At 40.3% G+C, this 21,364-nt stretch overlaps 2 protein-coding genes across 2 annotated transcripts in view; one reads left to right on the top strand and one right to left on the bottom strand.

Moving 5' to 3' along the window:
* Nucleotides 1-12,190, top strand: part of RNF13 (ring finger protein 13) — a gene marked incomplete in the record, with an annotated part of 42,939 nt that extends 30,749 nt beyond the window's left edge. The window contains 2 exon segments of the mRNA XM_015817732.1: nt 9,509-9,589; nt 10,742-12,190. Of these exon segments, the coding sequence (XP_015673218.1) occupies nt 9,509-9,589; nt 10,742-11,112 (452 nt within the window).
* Nucleotides 12,191-14,251: 2,061 nt separating this feature from the next.
* PFN2 (profilin 2) lies at nt 14,252-20,781 on the bottom strand. The gene is made up of 3 exons (XM_015817721.1): nt 20,649-20,781; nt 17,649-17,841; nt 14,252-16,241 (listed from the first exon to the last, which is right to left on the bottom strand). The coding sequence occupies exons 1-3, from the start codon at nt 20,778-20,780 to the stop codon at nt 16,144-16,146; spliced, it is 423 nt and encodes a 140-aa protein (XP_015673207.1). The 5' UTR covers nt 20,781; the 3' UTR covers nt 14,252-16,143.
* Nucleotides 20,782-21,364: the final 583 nt, after the last annotated feature.

The raw sequence follows: 21,364 nt of genomic DNA, 5'->3' as shown, positions 1-21,364 counted from the left end.
GCTCTACTTTTATGTGAGGAGACTAATCTTACAAGCAATAAATAGAATCACAAGCATTAAAAATATAGACCACATTTCAGAATAACTGCCAATAAAAAAATGGAGTGGCAACCCTAAGACTCTTTACATTAACCATGAGATTATGTTGGTCTTTTGTCCAAGATGTACAATTACTGAACTTGCATAGAGAAAATGTATATCAAAGACAATAAATTAGATTAATATCATATGCAGCCACAGTATTCTTATGCAATATTACTAGCTCTCAATTATGAAGTCAGTTTGGTGTACAAATAGTCTTCAATTATCACAATAATTCGGACTGAAATTTCTGTCATTAATATAAAGTATGACTGCACTACTTAGCAACGGCAATTCCTGCAGTCCCAGTTGCTGTTAACCGAGCCCCATGGTCATTCGGTAAGGCAACTTCCTGCCAGCTTCCCATAACCAAGTCATTGGGAAGCCAGCAGGAAGTTGCAAGTTCCAGGCAGGCAGGCAGGCAGGCAGGCAAGTGTCTGTTGGGGGGAGGGACAGAGGAGGTGCGGGAGAGGATGGGGAAGGATGCAAGGGAGGCGCCATGAGGGTCAGGGAACATTCATAGTATTACGTGAATTAACAGCTTGGGAGGATGAGCAGGTCACGGAGACTTAACGCCAGCAACTTGCAACTTTCCCTGCCAGCTTCCCCACTGACTTTCTGGAGAAATTGGCAGGGAAGGATGAAAATGGTCTCGGAGTCAGTCCTCCTCTCATGGACACACTCCTCCGCCGGAGATGCTTTTCCCCGAAGAAGTGATCCTGCGATTACTTCCGAATTGGAGAGCAGTGGAGGGTATGGCTGGCTTATGGGGTGGAAACACCCTTTACCCCAGGATGCACAAGTAGGGGGAGGGGGGTACCGCCGCTCGTTTTGCACTCCAGGAAGGCCCATGGAGTCATAGACGCCTGCGCCAGTCTCCACGGGGTGCACGTCGTGTTTACGAGCAGGGCGTCCACCCCTCTCCACTCTGCTCCGCTCGGCATCTCCACACATGGGAGAGGCGGCGAGGCCGCGCAACCGTCCATTCTCGGAAGACGTCTCACGGTCCCCAACCACCTCAAGCGTCTCTCGCTCTCCTCCATCCACTGCAAGCTGGACACCTCAACCAAGCCGTCCAGATGCATCAGAAACCCCACAGTCACCCCTCGCAGCCTCAAGCGCAGCACGCGTTGCGGAGCGGGTCCAAGCTCCCCGTCTACAGGGGGGTGCCATCGCTCCGTGATGGATTGTCCTTTGCCGACGGTGTGCCGGCATCCATAAAGCACTAAGGGGGGTGGATGGAGGGGGGTCTAGGGGTGCATTGCCCATACCGACATAAGTCACCGACAGACCCACACTACCGGCTGAGTCCTCGTAGTTGCCGGGTAGGGCACCTTGGTCACAGAAGAACGTTCCATCATGCAATCCATCGTTGTTAGCAGGTTTGTCTCGACTAGGTGGATTAGGAGGTTGTAAGCCGTTCTCCGTTCGTACATTCGCCCAGTTGCACTGCCGGGGGTGTGCGGGTCGTAGCCGGGTGTCAATTCTCTCAAAGCATGGTAGAGCAAGATCAAGATCACGGAGGTCAGTGGGTCTACTCATGGGTGACTGCCCCCCGGGGTTACCACCATGGGGGCCTTCAAAAGAATGTGCCCTAGAGGGTTGATATGCTGAGGGAGTTCCACTCTCTTCCTTTTGCCAGACCAATTGGGGAGTATGCCCACCCTCATCTTCCTGCACCGCTATTATTTGTTTAAAACTGTTATAGCTGCTTATTATAGCAGACTGTGTTGTTACCTGCTTTCTGGAATGATCTTTGAAGCTAACGTCTCATTCCTTTTGTGGCTTTCTTGGAGCTTCTTATAGATTACCATATGTTATCAGAGATTCAAGAATAATCTTTCCTAGCCCTGGTACCATAGTTTTGGTTGTGTTCTTCTATTTGGAGAATTGTCTGCAGTCCTCAAAAGAACAAACTGTTTCTCTTCTACCAGAAAGGCAGAGGGGTTAATAACTAACTGTATATATGGTGCAGGGCATGCAGCTGCCCCTCTGAAATGAATGAATGTAGGTTGAAATTCCAGTGCATCTGGCTGTCAGTGAATTGTGGGAGGGAGCTGCCTGCCTATTCACTGCAAAGAATAACTATTACTTTGCTCTTATGTTAAACTATGTATCTTACATTGTATTGAACTCGTAGGATACACATGCACGTATGCTACTTTTGTTTATAGTGCCCTAATGAAATAAAAATTTATACCTGTTTAAAGTAACCATAAGTTGTTTGTTTCATTGCAACTTTAAGTTGAAAAGTGCCCATGGACTCCACATTAACAAACTTTTAAATAGCTGCTGCTTGTTGACTTCTTATGCTGCTACTTCAGGTCCTAATTTAGAGAGCCACTATGCTATTTTACTTTCAGATATAGAGGGCGGATAAAATGGGAGACTTTGGCACTGAGTGGAGAAGTCCCTTTATTGATGTTCTTTGGAGATAATTCTACCTTTCTGTCTTTACAAAGTGGACATAAATTAGAGTCAATGCCCATGGACACTAAGGGGAGAGCAGTTGGCATAGGGGGCCACTCTAGAGTTCTATGCCAAGCTGCCTTCAAAAATCTGTAGTTAGCGCCATTCAAGGCTTTGGTTTATTTATTTTTATTTATAATTATAAAGTATAATTTATATATGTATATTCATTCCTCTGGCCTTTATATAAATTACCTTTAATAGAAGCAACCTCACAAATAGAAGTAATTTGCACATTACACCTTCCTTTCTGCAATTGTAAATTTTGCAATGCAACAGTTAGGTAGTTTTCTCTATAAATGTTTACTATTTAGCTGAGGCAATTTGTTTCATATTATGAAGAAGGAAATCATCCCAGACAACTGAAGAATCATTTTCATCAAGTTGTAATTAAATGCAGCTACTCTATCTAATCAGCCTTTGTGTGGTTGCTGCCTTGGCTGCTGAAAACGAGAAAATTGCAGAGCAGCCAACTAGAAGCAAAGCCGCTCTTGTAGGGAACCACCTGGACTGCTGGAAAGGAAGCTTGTTGTGGCTACTTTGCCCTTTCCTCGCTGTAGAGCAAACTTGGCAACTTTCCCTGCCAGCTTGCCCACTGACTTTGCTGGTTCAAGAATTCTGGGAGTTGAAGTCCACAAGTCTTAAAGTTGCCAAGTTTGGAGACCCCTGCTGTAGAGCAAGATGGGACTTGCACTGAGTCTTAAATTGGTCATACAAAGATTGTTTTTGCCAATACAAAACAAGGAGAAACATGTTCCTCACTTCACCCGACATGGACAAAAGCATTTTCATGTGGAGTAGATGATATCAGAGGTCTTGCTCCTTCCCTATCATTTGATTGTCCAAGTAAATGGATAGCTAGGTACAGCCCCTAAACCAGACCTAATTCTTTACTTCCAGGACAGTTCAAGAGACATTAACTTTTTTATACAGATAGAAAACTATAAATGCTTCCCCCCCCCTCCGGCATTTGGAGTAGTTGTGTGTTTCTTTGGTGTAGATTTGGAGTGGTATAATTTCATTTTAAAAGTGACTTTCAGAAACAGTTACCTTTTCCTTTTCTTTTGCTGCAATTGATTGGATCAAATTTGAGGTGGGTGGGAACAGCTGTTCTTGGCAAGATGCTCCTTCCAGGTTCATGTAAACTGTTGAGCTTGCCGTTTCCATTAACACATCCACTGGCTATAAAAAAAAAAAAACCCCTGTTTGCCAGCTGAAAATCCCAGGGCACAAACTAAGAACCTTTTTCCTGGAGATTTGTAAATTATTGAATTGTACTGTATTTTTAATTGAAATTATTTTTAATAATTGCTAATACTTGTTAATTATACATGGACTTTTCAATATACAACTTTTAATATATAACATCCAGTCTATTTGAATTCAAAATCACTGCCAGATTATTGTTTAGAGTTACAGGCAGCTGGAACAGTTATATTTATATTTGATCAAGGGTGAGTGTTACATTGATTCCATTATTAATGGAGTCTGTAAAACAGAGCTTTTCATTTTGGTGGTGCATAATAGAATTAGCAGTAGAACCTACACTCATCTATCTTTCAAGGTTTGAAGGAGATTTTGAATCTGGGGTGAATATATTTTAGTCTTCACATTAAAGGCTAAGTTAATTGTAAGATACTTTCTGGACTCTGATATTTTTAATTCTACAGGTAGCCCTCAATATAATTGCAATTAAGACCAGAATTATGATTATATGTCATGCCAGTCATTAAGTGGTCATAATGTGACTGACTTGATTTTACTACATATTTTGTGGTGGTCATTAAATGACTGCCACAGTTGTTAAGTGAACACCATGGTTGTTAAGCAAATGCCACAGTCATTAAGTATGGTGCTTTTTGCCAGAGAGCAGAAGTGAATGTCAATTTCTGGCAAAAAAAAAAAAGTTGTAAATTGCGCTCATGTGACCATGGGATGCTGCAAATTGTCATAAATATTGAGTGGTTGCTGAGCACACCAAAAATGCACTCACATAACCATGTTGGGGGCTGGATATTTGAACTCTGAATCTGGGTCATAAGTATCTTTCTGGGGGTTTGTTGTAATCTTGAACACGCACTAATCAAACAGTCATTAACCAAGAATTACCTGATTTAGCCACAGCTAACATTTTGTTTGATGTATTTTCTATGTAACTCCAGTTGCAAGAATCACTTGTAAATATTATTTGTTCACAACAATCACAGTTGCCAGTTCTTTAGTTGATGTTGGCCTTTGTTCACCTTGAGTTCTTCCGAAGAACCTAGGATGTCATAATATATCGAAGTATATGTGTGGATCCAAATTGACAGATGGAAATTTATTAAATGCCACAATATTTTTTGGCATGACACCCAGTGTGCCACTAACCATTGAACCACCATGGCTGGGTTATGCAATAATCTTTCAGTTTCCAGTTTGTGATACTTTGAGATGTTGTCCAATACTTTGTCTTGACTTGTATTATCCCCTTGTATTATCAATTATCCATAGTTTATTATTTTCATTCATTGAATAATTAAACAAATTTTATGACCTCCCAACTCATACATGTTAACACTGTCAGCTTATAGCATTAAAAATCCACAACATAAAACCCATAAAACATCACCTTTCCCCCTACCGCCCCCCCCCCATGGGAATGAAGGTGTAGTTTGCCTCAGTAGCAAGCAAACAGTCAGACATACAGCACTGGCAGCAGAAACATTAACAGGTGACTCCCTTTTAGCAATTCCTGATTTTTTTTCCTCCCTGCTTTGGACTTTTTCTGATGCTCATGAGCTCTAGAGAAGCTCCCTCAAAGGCTCCTGTGTTCTTTAAATGCCTGCTGCTTTGCTCCAAATCCCTATCCTTTAGATCAGTGGTTCTCAACCTTTTTAATGCCGCAACCCCCAACCGGTCGTAAGTCGAGGACTAAACCGGTCGTAAGTCGAGGACTAAACCGGTCGTAAGTCGAGGACTAAACCGGTCGTAAGTCGAGGACTAAACCGGTCGTAAGTCGAGGACTAAACTGGTCGTAAGTCGAGGACTACCCAACCGGTCGTAAGTCGAGGACTTTCCTTGCCCGGGAGCGCCGCGCATGTGTGGTTTCGCCCCCTGCGCCGGCTGAGGCGTAGCTGGCAAGCGGCAGAGACGGAGCAGGCCGACCACCAGCTGGCCCAGCTCAAGGGAGGTAAGGCACCCGCCAGAAAAGGGGAAAAAAATGGCGGACAGCCTTGCTTGGCGACCCCCGTGAAATGGTCAATCGACCCCAAATGGGGTCGCGACCCATAGGTTGAGAACCGCTGCTTTAGATGATTTTATTAGTCCTGGTAGTGCAATGGTTAGAATCCATTATTGCAGGCAAACTCTGCCCATAGCCAGGAATTCAATCCAGACCTGCTCAAGGTTGACTCAGTCTTCCATTGTTCCAAGGTTGGTAAAATGAGGAGCCAGATGTATATACAAATGTATTTGTATATTTGAACTCTTTGAGACTCCTGTTTCTGGAATGACTTTTTTTAAATCTCCTGAAACAAACATTCTAATAACATAATGATAATTGTTTTTCACGTAATGGCTATATACACTATAATTCTTCAATTTATCTGATTTAGAAGGGCAGAGCAGATACTATTATTACCTTACATAAATAATTGCCTGAAAAATGGAAGCTAAATAACTACTGAAGAGTTTATAGATACCCCTTATAATTTATGTTTCAGCATTAACAAATTGCAGGGTATGTCACAAAGTGTAACACCCTAGTTCCAATATAACTTGATTTCTATTGCATTAAACTAAAGGTCATCTTGTTTGACATTACTTAAACATTTCTACCATTCCCAGCTTAGAAATATAAATTCTCAATTAACGTTTTCACATTAATGCTGCTTATACTTACTGTAAAAATACATTGATTACATTGTGTTAAAAAAGCTATAATAATAATAATAGTAGTAAATCTTAATGTGACTTGTTGGATGCTTACAGACCTAATTGCCTATGGTATGTGAAGCATTTTTTTCTCTCTTATGGGTAGTTAGGCAGATTTCTTGCCATTTCACAGAATTTGCAGACTTACTTGTACTTAATTTAAAAAACAAGTCTTTAAGAGTTTTTTCTCCCAGCAGTTTTAATTGGAAAGCATCAAGATAGAACTTACTCTCCTGTTAATAGTTCAGTTGTCAATGCTAAAATATAAACTAAGTTGCTTGTAAAATCATGCATACTAACCTCCCAGAGGAAAACAAAATGTGATTGTGGAAAAATGTTAACACAAATAGGGTTTTAAGCTTCTTTAATCAAAGGCATTGCTATGAGAATGACGGCATCAAAACAAAGCAGGCCTACCTAATCCCCGTGGTTCCTGGCACAAAGAAGTTGTACCTTAGAAAACCTAGTTCAGAATTAGCTCTTTGTGATACTGTATTTGGCAAGAGAGGAGCCAGAAATGCCATTTGTTGAAGAAAAGATTTCCCAGGGCACTAATGCAAAATCCATTAGCACCAATTACAGCTGCTCAAACCCTGTTGATACTGAAGGGGTTAATTATTTGTGCTTTTTTATTTCATATTCGGATGGCAGATTTGGAGGAGTATAATCTTGGTGTTAGGCATTCCTTCATTTTCTTTCAAGTTCTTTCAAGTTTGCCTGCAAACTTTATGCCTTTCTTTGCATTCAGATGAGACTAATTATTGAAACTTTTTAGAAAGAGAAGGATTCTTTCATCTCCAAACTGAATTTGTGTGTTAAATCTGAGCCAACAGGTTCTAGGCTGTATCTTAGCAACACTGAGACTTCTTGTATGGCATAAAAACTAGCTTTCCTGGTGGGTGGAACAGGAAAATGTCATGACAGTTATGTCACAGTAATGAGACTAGGGAACTGGAGCATTATTAGTATTTAGGATGAGGAAGTCTGGGAATAGTCTTGTATTGTTACCAGCATTAATTTCAGTGAACCTTTTCTATATGTGTATTTGCATTACAATTTCTGCTGTGCTTCTGGTGGGATGCAAATATCTTATTAGATTACTCACTCTACAGAGAAATAGCCACTCAGCCTCTGATTATAACTCTTTAGTCTCATTAGTTGAGGCTCTTCCTCTGTAATACAGTACTTCTAATCTTTTGCTAGATCTATTTATTACAACTTTAATCTAGTGATTCTAGTCCTGTCCTCTGGAACAACAAAGGTGAATTAGCATCTTAGAGCTAAAATGCCTGGACTTATCCACATCTTTCTGAGTCTTCATTGGTTTCCAGGCTGCTCATGGTTCCTCTTTGTGGACATGTTTCAATTTATCAGTTTCTTTCAGTGTGGTAAATTTGACATGTTTCTCTGACTGAAGCCTGGTTAACAAATTATAATTGAATAATTGTTTCCCATGAAAAACTGTATGATTGTACTAATCAATGAAAATTAATAACAGAGTCACCTCATGTTCTATTTAGAATATCTTAAATCATTTTCATGTCTACATGTGGACCTCAGTTAACAAGGGTAATTGGAACTGGAATTTTCAGGGTTAAGCAATATGGTTGTGAAGTGTGGTATCACATGAAAGTGTAGCAACAGAAATTTGGGCATTCCCAATTGCCATCATTAAGCAAATCCCAAGACATTGTTAAGCATGACATCACTTGGTTACCATTTACAGCTTCTTGCTGTCTTTCACATTGCGTGTCAGAAGCCAGCAATGAAGGTCACAAATGGCAATCATACAATCACAGGATGCTATGATGATCAGAACATGATCCAGTACCATCATTTAAGTTCAAACAATTATAGATGAGTGGTTGTTAAGTCAAGACCATCTGTATTGTCAAGACCCCATGTAATATGTATTAATTTAGCCCATTTGTTTATTAAATCAGTTTATATGGCCACCCAGGTCATGAATGCAACTATAGTCTGGCTTCATTTTAAATTTTTGGTAGCTCAATTAAAGCTCACACTAGCTTCAGCTCATTGTTCCAACCTGTCAATATCATTTTGAGTCATGTCTGTTTTCTATAGTGAGCTCACCCTCCTTGCTTAATGACAAGTGCAAATTCAGTAGCCACACAATTTACTCCCTTGTCAAAGTCACTTAGCTGACTAGATAATGAAATTTCTGACACTTTGAGATGGCCCTTTACTCTGTTAGCACAACAGTACCCTTTATTGCTGCCAGTGTTATCTGTATCTTCTGAAAGCAAATCTGACCATTTTACTGCCCTAAAGACTATATTCCTTATTGGGAATTACTTTGGAAATCTGGCCAGGATTTTCAGCCACAGCATGAAAAACTGAAATCTTTCTTAGATTCTTGGCTAACAAAAGTTCTTTTGGACTATTCAATTCTATGCCTCATTCCTCCATAAAAATAATCAGTTATTTGGAGATTTCCCCCTCCCTTAAATATCACTTGCAGAGGGCCAGCTTGATGTAGTGATTAAGACAGGAGACCATTAGTTCTAGTCCCACCTTAGACACAAAGCAGCTGTGTGACCTTGGGCCAGTCATTTTCTCTCAGCCCTAGGAAGGAGGCAAGGGCACCTTTGAAAAACCTTGCCAAGAAAACTGCAGTCTCATCTAACGCTGAGTCATGTGCCTTCAAGTCAAAATACTGACTTGAAGGCACATGACTCAAAGAAAGCAAATGCTTTTATTTTAGCTGAATAAAGATTTATTTTTTAAGAGTAAAGATATTAAGATGGTGCTGTAAACAATTTGGCACTTTTGTCTTTCCTGGGCTTTTGCAGTACCCAGTTAGGAAAAGAAAGCTTTGGTGTAAGACATTTCAGGTAGCTTCTTGATTGACACTCCATACATTGTGAAATATCTTTCACCAAAAGTGCTCCATTTATTCTTGTATAGAAGCTGCCATCCTAATACTAAGTATTAGAATTCTATAAAATCGTAAGTTACTCCTGTCATTTCTGCATTTTACTTCTGCTTCTGTACTGTTTCATTCAAAACTTCTCTGCTTCAGGAGATGAGTATGATGTTTGTGCCATTTGTCTGGATGAATATGAGGATGGAGATAAACTCAGAATTCTTCCTTGTTCTCATGGTAAGTGGCTACATTTGATTATTTACTGAATTCTTGTTTTGCTGTGGGATACAAGATTTTGCTTATTATAGACAAGGAACCAAATATATATTTGTAAATGCAGTTTTTATTGGATTAAACTAATAAGGCTGGTTCCTACAGAATTGTTATGATTACATCTCCAAGAATTCCCAGCCATCCTCGGCAGAGACATATAATGAAATTTATTACTGTTATTTCAAGAATCATTTTAGACTATAATAAAGTCGGGTGTGGCAAGTAAGAGAGAAGAAACTTAGTCCTATATTTGTAGGAATTTTGACAGTTACCAATATCAGTATCCTAGGTTTGATTGTATATTTGGATTGAAACAGGTGACATTTTAAATATTAAATAATGTTAAGTGGCTGCATCCAAAATTCATATTTATAAAATATTAAGTACTGGCTGACAGTTTGTACCTTCTCAAAGAGATTAACAGAATGGCCGGAGTGCCTAGATTTTGTTTGATACAGCAGGTCAGCATTTGTTACCTTTTAAAAACTCAATTATGCTATTTTCAGTTTGTATTTTGAAATAATCCAAGGAGATCCCAGTCATAAGTGTTATTTGACAGTACAGATCAGTGGCTTGCTTACGGGTAAAAATGTGACATTGCTTGTAGCTAAATAATTTCTTGTAGTGGATTCTGTATTGTTTGAGCTCTATAAATTCCACATTTATAACTTTCCACACACAAGAGATTTTTGTTGAACTTAATTTTTCATAATAGTTGAAATTCAACTATTAGTAGTAAAAATTAGTACAGGGAGCACCATGTTTGATTGTAGACTTAGAAGGACCAGTTTAACTTTTATTTTTTTGTACTGCATCTTATGATTGTAGGTATAATAATAGTACTAGTAACTATCACCTGAAAATGCAAGATTATTCAGAGGCCCAACATTATTTCACAGTTCAGCAATGACATTTCATTGGCTACTGCACTAGTAGCATTTATGGTTTCTTCAGAAGTAAACTGACTTCTATAGAAAAAAATGGTCTGAAGGTGGGTGGCGCAGAATGCCTTGTTTATTATCACATGTAAAATTATCCCCATGCTGCCTATAACTGCCCATTTCCCCCAGTCTCCTTCAAACTACCTTCCTTTCTTCCTTCTTTTTTTTCTGTCAGCCTACCATTGCAAATGTGTGGATCCTTGGCTAACTAAAACGAAGAAAACATGTCCTGTCTGTAAACAGAAAGTGGTCCCTTCTCAGGGAGATTCTGATTCTGAAACAGACAGCAGTCAGGAGGAGAATGAAGTCTCTGAGAATACCCCTTTGCTTAGGCCAGTTGCTTCAGTTAGCACTCAGTCTTTTGGCGCATTATCAGAGTCATACTCGCATCCAAATATAACGGAATCTTCAGACTATGAAGAGGAGGAGGAAGGAAATGAAGATATTGACAGTAGCGATGCAGAGAATGGAGTGACAGAAGAAAGTATAGTAGTCCAGCTACAGCCCAACGATGAAAAGGATTACAGACCAGCAGATGCTGTTTGAACTGCAAAGTGGGCAGTGTTACCTGAACTCCTCTCCCCAGAGACCTCTCATCTTATGTACCTGTACATAAGAGAAGTGCATTGCAGCCCTTCCATTGCTTCACTAGAAGCACCTGTTCATATAGCATTCTATATAGTTTAATCTCATTACAGGTTTCCTTTCTTTTGTTTATTCAATTTGTCTTTTGAAGACAAACATTTTAACAGGACTTCACAATGTTAGTAACGGGGCTTCCATCACTAAATATAATGCACTCCCCCACAAAAAAGGTATATCAGCATAGTTGAACCAAGACCGTACATGTGTTTTCCCTGCTACAAGAGTGTTAAGTAAGCAGTGATTTATTCAGTTATTTGTTAAATGTATGGTAAGTACTACCCTAAACATCCATCCAACCAAAAAAATGTATGGGTGTTATGTCTGTAAAGGCTTTCTCTAGAAGAACCAGCACCTTTTAAAGAACAAAATATACTTGTTCTGTATTTGTCTGCCAAGATTATTTCCCAACAAAGAGGAATTGGAGCTTTGAGCATTGTGAAGGATTTTGACTGTCTTTTCCATTATCCTATTGCATTTGCAAGCACCTGGCAAAGAAATCTCAGCATGATTTAGCTTAACCCATCTCTAAGGAAATAAACAGGATAACCCCATATTCATTGGAGTACTTCGCTAATACTCCGCTTTCTTCAGACGGGGATTGGGACCAATGCAGAAAGGCAACCTTAAAGCAACCATCTACTAGAACATTTAATTTTGTGTATGCCATATTTGGAAACAATTTTGTATGCAGTACTGATTTACAAAGGAGGTATATCTTGTAATAAGAGTGTCTGATACTAATTAGCTTGGTAAAAACTATGCAGAGAAATAAATCGAACTATGTATTGAGTTTGAAAATAAGTGCTCATAGCTAACAGGATTTTACTTACACTGTATCATGAAAACAACATTATATAGAAGTGTAATTATGTAAAAAGAATGTAGCCATGCTTCTGTATAGTCAAACTACAGGGATTTTTTTATATGGTCTTGTACAGGAAAGTTTGAAAGGATGTTAATAAATACGTTTTCCACTTTAGTAGCAATTTTGTTTTCCTTTGGAAGCCTCTGAACAAGAAATATCTTCTCTTTCACATATTTATTATATTTTTATCAAGCCTTTATTATTTTTATAACTAAGATGGCAAACATATTTAGTACTTCTTCCTCCTCCTATTTTCTCCATAACAATGCTATGAGGTGAGTTGGGTGAGGGAGAGTGGCTTGGCAAAGTCACCCAGCTGGTTTTCATGCCTAAAAAGGTTCAAGTGAACAAGAGGAAAAAAAATCAAACTGTTTGTAAATTACTTCAATTTTCACAATAGTATTTGTACAATTAATAAAAAAAAAACTTTACTGTGTCATCAACACAAGTATATCCTATACTTTAAAGTACTGAAACTTATTCTAAAGGGCTTGAGATATCTTAAATAATGGATTAAAATGTTTGATTTCTAAAATGTGCAAACCCATTATTTATCGCCTATGACAGTGTTTCTCAACCTTGACCATTTTAAGGCATGTGGACTTCAACTCCCAGAATTCCTCAGCCAGCATTGCTGGCTGTGGAATTCTGGAAGTTGAAGTCCACATGCCTTAAAATGGTGAAGGTTGAGAAACACTGGCCTATGAGCAGACACAACTAGAATTAGCAAGTATTAATTTATTCAGGCAACTGTTTTGCAAGCTCTTCAATTCATCCAATTAATGAACACAATTCTTTCCCTGGTAAACATTTCAGTGGCTGCTTATCATTTTTATACTTTTAAGAAGTCTGTGCTTTGCCATTTGTCTGAAACAAAACAGTTCCTCTGTTGAACTTATGACTCCTAAGCCCGATATTTTTGTTTTTTAAACAGATTGTCAAATTTCATCCTAAAAAGTTTTTTTAAGAACAATATTACTTAATGAACATGGCAGGCATGGACTTTAAAATTATTATTTAACAAGTTGCTTGGGATCCTGAGGCACATCCCAGCATTAAGTCTAAGTTTAAGTGCTATTAACGAAGAATGAAGTTGGCATTTATTTTTTCATCCAACTAACATATCTTTATGTGTACACAAAGTTATTCTATTATCCATGGATATAAAGGGACTTCAAAGGATTAGATAGCTTATATCAAACTTTAGACAAGTTTTAGATTGTGAGGCCTAATGGTTTATTGGTTTGCTATAAAAAATAAGGGAAGAATAGTGAGCAATAGTGCATGGCCATGTTTCCTGGTAAAAACTACAAATGCTTTCCATCATTGAAAAGAGCTCTATTATTTTTTTTACTTCTGAGTTTATAAGAAGGGAGGGGTAAACCTCTGTGATAATTGCCATTTCCTTTCTTAAATTATCTTTAATATGATTTAAGAGATTTGGGGATTGTTTAAAGGTGGAAGTGTAAAGAGTTGCTTCCTAGAGACTCCTTAATTTCCGAACATATAAAAGCTTGTGGTTCGTGGACGTCCATCTCTGTATTACCATAAAATTTGGAATCTTCTCCAATTGTAATAGACCTAACCTTAAAGCCATCAAGTTGTAAATGGTATATATTTATGATTTCATTTTAATGTTGTAAGCCACCCAGAGTTATTTTGTGGCAAGATTGGCAGCAAGCAAATTTAATAAACAAACAAAAAAAATGTTATTTACCAAAAATCAATAAAAATTAAGAAATGATATTTGGGACTGAATAAAAAAATTGGATGACTATGCTAGAAATGGAGATCTTCCATTGAAGCTGGACAGTTTTCAAAACAGACAAAAATCTAAAGTTCAGAGTATAGTTATATTAATCAAGATTCAGCAACAGCTCTAAATTTGGCTATCTAGCAGCTTTTTCTGACAGTTGATCAAATTGACTTTAAAGATTTTCAGTTGATTTACAACAAAAGCAATACTGACATATTGAATACAAATTTCTTCCCTCTCCCAGATCTGTTGAAAAATGTGATCAATATTCATTAAAGGAAGGGATTATTCACTAAATTCAACACATTGTAATGAAAATTAATTTTATACTGATCTTAATAGAAAAAATTAGTGTAAGTATAAGATAGATAATCCACAAGGGCAATGAAGAAAAAAAAACCCCACATAACACACTAATTCATAATTTATTTGGTTGGAATAAATTTATTTCATCTGTCTGTAAACAAGGTGTTTAATAGTTATGGCATTTTTTGAAATGCATATTAAATCAGATGAGTTAGACTGTATCCCAGATGTAACAAAGTGCAGGGAAATAAATGAACAAATCAGCAACAAGAATTTGTTTAAGTCTGTACATTATCCACAAGGCTCAAACAACAGAAGCAAATACTAGAGTGTCCCTAAAGTAGTGCCATTCAGAAGAAGCCATTCTTGTAGTTAAAATCCATCTCACAATAGCAACAGATCATTTTTTTAAACATTAGTATGGCACAGAATACATATTAAAAATTTATCACAAGACAGCCAACTCAGTTATTCCAACCAAGACCATCTTTCATTTTCTGTATACAGAGTTCTGCAGTTCTCTTTTAAATGGACATACATGTTAGTACCGTGCTCAAACTGACAATTTGGTTACACATGTTTCAGATGACTAATGCACAAGGCAATTTACTTCACAATTTCTGCAGCTAGGGCATGACAGGCCAAATGAAAATTAGATTTGAAGTGGTATTTATTTGGACTTTTATTTTAAAACTACCAACCTTCAAAGTAGCAAGTCTTAATATCCTTTCAATATTCCAGCAGACTGATGTCAGTCAAGATGCTACCTGTATAACCAAAGGTGGCAGTTTGCTGACAGTGACACTGCAGTATCATATAAAACCCAAGCTGCAAATCAAAATTGGTCCTATGAAAAAAAATGAAACTGGACACACTCCAGATGGTTACACTGGGATATCTAAAGTCCATGATGGCAGCCTTTTTACAGTTCAACTACAGAACAGGAGCTGGCAAAGAAAGTTACGTGCCTGAGCTATTGTGGTGATGGAATGTCCCTGGGGATTCATTCAAGATGGTGATGGTGGTTAGGTGATGGGAGAAGTGCATCGGCACCTTTTCATAGTTTTGCAGTTACCCTTTTAAAGCAGGATGTGCTTCAGACATCATGAAGAGTTTGCAAGTCTACACAGAAGAGCAACAACAAAACTAGAGCAACAATTTTAACAGCTTTCAAGCAGCAAATTGGTTAAACAAACCAGGCACTGTATTTTAAAAAATGTATTTATAGATAGAAGATGAAAGGAAAGAAACAAAAAAGAAGTGGATGAGGACAAGGGGGAAGAAAGTAGATATGCATGCACTTTACCCCTCCCAACCATGCTCTACAAAGGAAGACTAATGAGCTGTGTAAATGCTCAAAGTGCTGAAGAGGCATTGATCAATCTTGATTGTACAATCGGCACCTTTATTTCACTTCATTTAAATTGGTTTAGTTCTCAATGTCACATTAATCGCTAAGACAAAGTAAAGTCTGGACTTAGCATGATTTTCTTCCCAAGGCTTCAATGTATCATGCATATCATCTGTTTGCAAAAGATGGTGCCAGATACAGAATATGGATACAACAATGATTAACATACCAACAAAAAGAGTAACTGAAGCCATGACATCAGGGAAAAGATGTGTAAATAAATTGTCATCTTTAGGCTGGTAATGCGGTGAACACAAGAGGGTTGTGGTGAGAGTTGCTATGTGAATGGGGAGAGGTTGCTTAGATATCAAACCTCTGCAGGTATAAAGCCAGTTCATTAGCTTTCTTATTGAGTGTCCTTCTTTGGACAGTTTCTCTTTCCCATAACCATAACCAATGCTGGAGTACACAAGGAAACAAGGATGAACAGAAATAAAGAAAGAATAACACCTTTCCCCACCAATAGAGGGATACAAAGGAGACACAGGTTCATTTCCCATCACCCTGCATTGCTAATAAAGTTTCCACAATATAGATTACTGTCAGGAAAGTTTAATAGCAATTTCCCCTAATACTTAACAGTCTGCCTAGCAACTAGAACCCAGAGTCTCTCAAGTATTTTGCCATTGAGTATGCCTTCTTATTCAATCCGCCTCCATGGACCCCTTCTTTGCCCATTACAAAGACCAAGACTGAAAGAGAAGAGAAAAAAATTATAAAGAGTATTAAAAATATTCCAAGTGTTAATTAAGCACTGTAATAACAATACTCATATATTTCACATTAGATCATTTATATAGGATTATTCTTTGAATGTTTCTTTTTCAAACATTTTAATAGGAAAAAGTGCAGGCAGGCAAACTGTCTCGTGTCTGATAAGTAGCATATTTATGACATGGGAATTATAGCTGAAATAATTATAATAAACTCTCTATAAAACCACTTGGTTAAAATATGGTCAGAATTATTTGCAGTATAAAAGTAATTCAGAACAGGATAGTTCAGAAATATTTAGAAACGCATTTGTATGTTCCCCTGTATGCCAGCAGATGTCACTAAAACAGTGTAATTCTGTTCTCAAGATGTTCTCATTACAAAAGTGTGTCCATGTATATATTGTTCTCCTTTTTCTATACATTGTACACTTAAAGTCTCAGCTGGTTAAGATGCTGGACTTGTATCTGAATCATATTCACATCCACATCTGAGCAGTGACTTGACAATTGGCAAGTTACTTTCAATTAACTCTATCCTAGAGGACTGTTTGGAGGAAAAATAGGACCTTGGAACTTCCAGAGAAATGACAGGATGTAAATGTAGTGAATAAATACTAATGTCCAGTATCTTTCTGTACACATTTCTTATTTATACTAGAAATACAATCCACAGAAGTGTTTGAAGGGACCTTTTGAACTCTGAAGCAAAAAGTAATACAGGTAATCATTAACTTACAACAATTCATTTAACAATCGCTTTATGTTACGATTGTGCTAAAAAAAATGACTTGTGATCAGACTTCGAACTTATGGCTATCACAACATCCTTGGTTATGTGATCAATATTCAAGTGCTTAGCAATTGATATGCATTTACAATGGTTGTGGCATCCTGAGATCACATGATCATTATTTGTGACTTTCCCAACGGGTGTCCAACAAGCAAAATCAATGTGGGAAGCCAGGTTGATTTAACAACCACTTCAATTAACAAAGGAAGTTCTGTTCCCAATTGTAGTCATAAATTGAGAACTACCTGTACCTACACCAAGCTCAGAAAATGATTTAATGGAATACCTGTGAGCTTAATATAAGTTTGTGAATTATTTAAATGAGCACTAAATGGCTCAGGATACCCCTGCTCTCTAATGTTACAGGTATATGCCACAAATTAAAAATTTAGGCTGTCTTTTCAAAAGTAATGTAGCCAACTCATTTACATTCTCAACATTAAGCCTTAATACTGTGAATCTTGCACTACAACATGGACAAAACAATTTTATGAACAAAAATTTTTGGACATAAATTGAAGTTATTTATTGCCTGCATATTTTCTACCATTTAACAAAAAAGCAAATCAAAAATAGTGGAAGAGAAAGCTTACCTCGTCCAGCTCTGCCTACAGCAACATTGTATGTTGGTTCGCCACCTTGGCTCTTTGTCCTGATGTCCATTGTACAGTCACCATCCACATAGAGGCTATCTCGGATCACAGAACACTTCTTTGCACCAAGAGTGAGACCATTGGTAAAAAAACCCTCGCGGTCTTTTCCTACAATCATATCTATTTCTATAGGCTGTCAAAGAGAGAAATCCAGAATTTTAGTTGATTCTTTAATGCTGCATACTGAAGAATCTATGGATCTAGAGATTGTGCAAGATCAATAGCAAGTTCTCTAGCAATTTAACATAAAGGGGGAAATCTGAATTCAAGGGATTGTTCTTTAACTATGAATCTCTAGGCAGAAAGCACATTTTGAGTGACATGCCACAGTTGCACTCTAAAAAGGGCAAACCCAGAACAAAGATTTAAATAAATGACATGTAACATAAAATAAAATTTACTTTATTATGTGTTTTCAATAATTCTCTTTAGTCGCTTTAAAATTTACAAATTGATGCCAGCTTTTGTATAGGCTCCAACATTCCATCCAATCCTTTCATGGGATGCATGAAATACTTGTGGTTAAGTAATACACCTTTGCTTGGAACTCTACTGTATAAGTTATTTTGAGTGCTAACGAAATTATATACAGATTAAGGAGTTACTTCTTAAATATCAAGAGAAGTATATATGAATAGGCACCACCTTTAGATTCAGCATATATCTGAGACAGAAGGTGAACCAATCCATTAACAGCCTTATGCTGACCACAAACCCTCATAGATGCAATGTAACTATAGCTTTAAGGCATGAATAGTATAAATACTGAAGGACAAAATGCAAAATATCCTTAATTATTTATATAGAGAGCTTTAGGGCTTTTTAAACCAGGTTTCTCAAATGTAAAGTACACATGGTTCTTACTCCCTTTACTGCAAATTTGTGCTTTTGCAAACATATTGTAATGCACTTTAGCAACTCCAAAGCTACTGAGATTGTTCACTGAGAAAAATGGATAGGTTTTCAGAACTGCCAGGCATTGGATAGCTATATAGAAGAGGGAAATGAAGTAAATAAACATGGCCTGTTTTAACAGCTGGAAATAGAATTAGCAAGCTGCTTACAAATCAGTCTTTTTTATCTAAACCCAGTCCAGCATTTTGTTCAAACAATACAGGCAATAACAATAGAAGAGGCCGCTCAGCTAGAAAATGTGTTCCCCATACGTTTTTCCATTGGAAGGCGCCTCCTTCCAATGGAACTGCAGAGTCATAGCAGGCCCTAGTCATTCCCAAGTACAGGCCAGGAGTCTACCTATCATGACCACCATCTCAACACTAGAGAAAGACTAGCTCAGCAGCCACCAAGGGCACTGCTTTTTTAACCCATCCTATACCTGCTGCAGATAAGGCAATTTTTAAGCCTTATCTTAACATTCCTGATAACTAAAGCAAAATCCTCAGTATTCTTGTAATAGATTATTAACACAAGAGGAAAACATATTTCTATAGTTTGTCAATTTTCGCACATGCCTGCAAAGGTAGGCAAGCCGTTAGCCAAAATGGCATTCCGGAGAAAGAGCCAGCCATTATCAGGATTGTAATGCAACATCAAATTGCACTTCAAATGCACTGACACGAAGATTATGTGTACAAATACTTATATAATGTCAGTAATTGTGGTGTTTCAGCTTGCAAACGCCGGCTGGTCAACACACAATAACGGAACCTTCTTAGAGGGATCATCCCTCTCCTTTATCAGCTCTACTTCTATGGACCAGGGCACTTTAGGAATAAGTCCGAAAGCCAGAATGGGGGGCGAGAGAAGGAAGGGGCGAGAAAACGAAGACTGCAGTGCAGGAACGAGGTGATTAATATCTCGGGAGAGGAGTGAGAAAAGGAGGGGTTAAAAAAAAAAATCAGCGGCAATGCGCCATCTTGGAGGCGAAAAACCTGGAGCAACTGGCGAGGAACGGATTCACAAAAGCCTCCTACGCTGCATTCGCAAATCCCTCCCCAACAGGGCGAAGCAAACTAAGGGATTCCTACGCTAAACTCCCTCTGAATCATCCGCGACGCGCGCGCGTGCGCGCCCCCCTTTCCAGGGTCCGGCCTTTTCCCTCTTCCTCCTCCCGTTCTGTTGCCGGGCATGACTTAGTCCAATGCTGGTAGTAAAGCCGCCCCCGCACCCTAGCGCGCAAAATGGATTACCCCCCTCCCCGCAAGAAGAATCAGGCTTTTCTACCTACACTTGGCTCCACGTGCGCCTGAAATCCGGGGAGAAACTCCAACGGCGGCTTTCTCCGACCTCCCTCTCCACCCCCCACCCCACCCCCCCGCCTCAAGTCACGACTTGGGAAAGGCGTCCTCCCTCCAGGGCCAGCTCTCGGAGGAGTCTTTCCCCCTGCAAGCCCATAAGCCGGGAGAGGGCGGGGGAATAAAAAAAAAAAAAAGAGGGACTCGCTTTTAGTTCACACGTTCATCCCGCTGGGTCTCTCGGGAGACGGCTTTCCGCGGGAAGAGGCCAACGCCGTGGCCGAGAGCAAAACCCTTCCACGAGGGAACTCCCCGCCCTCCCGCCTCTTCGCTTTCCAAGGATTTCTTTAAAGGACGGCGTGGGGGAGGCAGAGAAAGGGAAGCGCCGGACTGGGCAGCGGGCGGCCCTTCCCACACCGGCCGGCGGTAGGAAGGAGGGGAAGAGGGGGCGAGCCCCTCCGCCAACGGTGCTGCGGACACGCGTGCGAAGCCAGGAGACGGGAGGGGGCCGGGCCGGGCTTGGAGGGACCGGGAGCCCTCCGCAGCTCCGGCTCCGTTGCAGCCCTTCCACCCCACCCGCGGAGCCACCCCCAAAGCGATGCGGAGCCACAGCCCAGCATCTCTTGAGAAAGGCCCCCGGTCCCCTGCCCAAATGTCGGGTTCTCTGCCTCCCTGCCTTTCCTTACCCCCGCCCCTCCGGGAGGGCTCCTTCCTTTCTTCCCGGGCGCCGCGGGCTTTCCCTTACCGTAATGCTGTGAAAGATGCCCCCGGCCGTCGCTGCCCAGACGTACTTGGCGTCACAGTAGCCGACAATGGCGGCCTCCTGGCAGCAGCCATCGCACATCAGGTTATCCACGTAGCTCTGCCAGCCTGCCATCTTCGGTGGGTGGGGGGGCGGGGGGCGGAAGCCGGGGCTCGGCGGTAGAGGCGGGCGGGCGGGCGGGCAAGAAGGGGGGACGGAGGCGGCAGCCGGAGCGAGCAGCCCCGCAGCGGACAGCTTCTCTGCGCGGCGGCGGGGAGGCGGCGAGGCAGGGAGCGGGGGAGGGGACCGAGGGGGTGGGTCCACCTGAGGATCTGGCGACTGCCGCGATGGCCGCCCGCCCGCTCGCTCGCTCGCTTTTTAATGGCCGTTCCCCACAGACAGCCGGAGCCGAGGCCACCAGGCAGCGCCCAACCGGCCCCGCAGCAAAGAACGGCGTCAGGAGGAGGCGCAGGAGGGGGAGACGGACAGGGAGGGGGGAGAGCAGTCAAAAGAGTGCGGGCTGCTGCTCGGTCTTGGCTGTACCGCGGAGCCTGCGCTGGCGAGGATCCTTCCGCCGCCGGCTCCTGCCGCCGATTCCCAACGTTGGGTTTGGGGCGGAGGGATACTCTGCACAGCGCGTGGGGAGAGGAGAAGGAGCTGCTGCGTTGATATTATTAGTGGGGAGGGGATTGCCGGACCCCGGCTGGCGCTGTCGGCGC

This window comes from Protobothrops mucrosquamatus, unplaced genomic scaffold (assembly GCF_001527695.2).
Source record: "Protobothrops mucrosquamatus isolate PMUCROS unplaced genomic scaffold, P.Mucros_1.0 scaffold_129, whole genome shotgun sequence".
Lineage (NCBI taxonomy): Eukaryota > Metazoa > Chordata > Lepidosauria > Squamata > Viperidae > Protobothrops > Protobothrops mucrosquamatus.
This window is presented reverse-complemented; position numbering and strand designations above follow the sequence as displayed.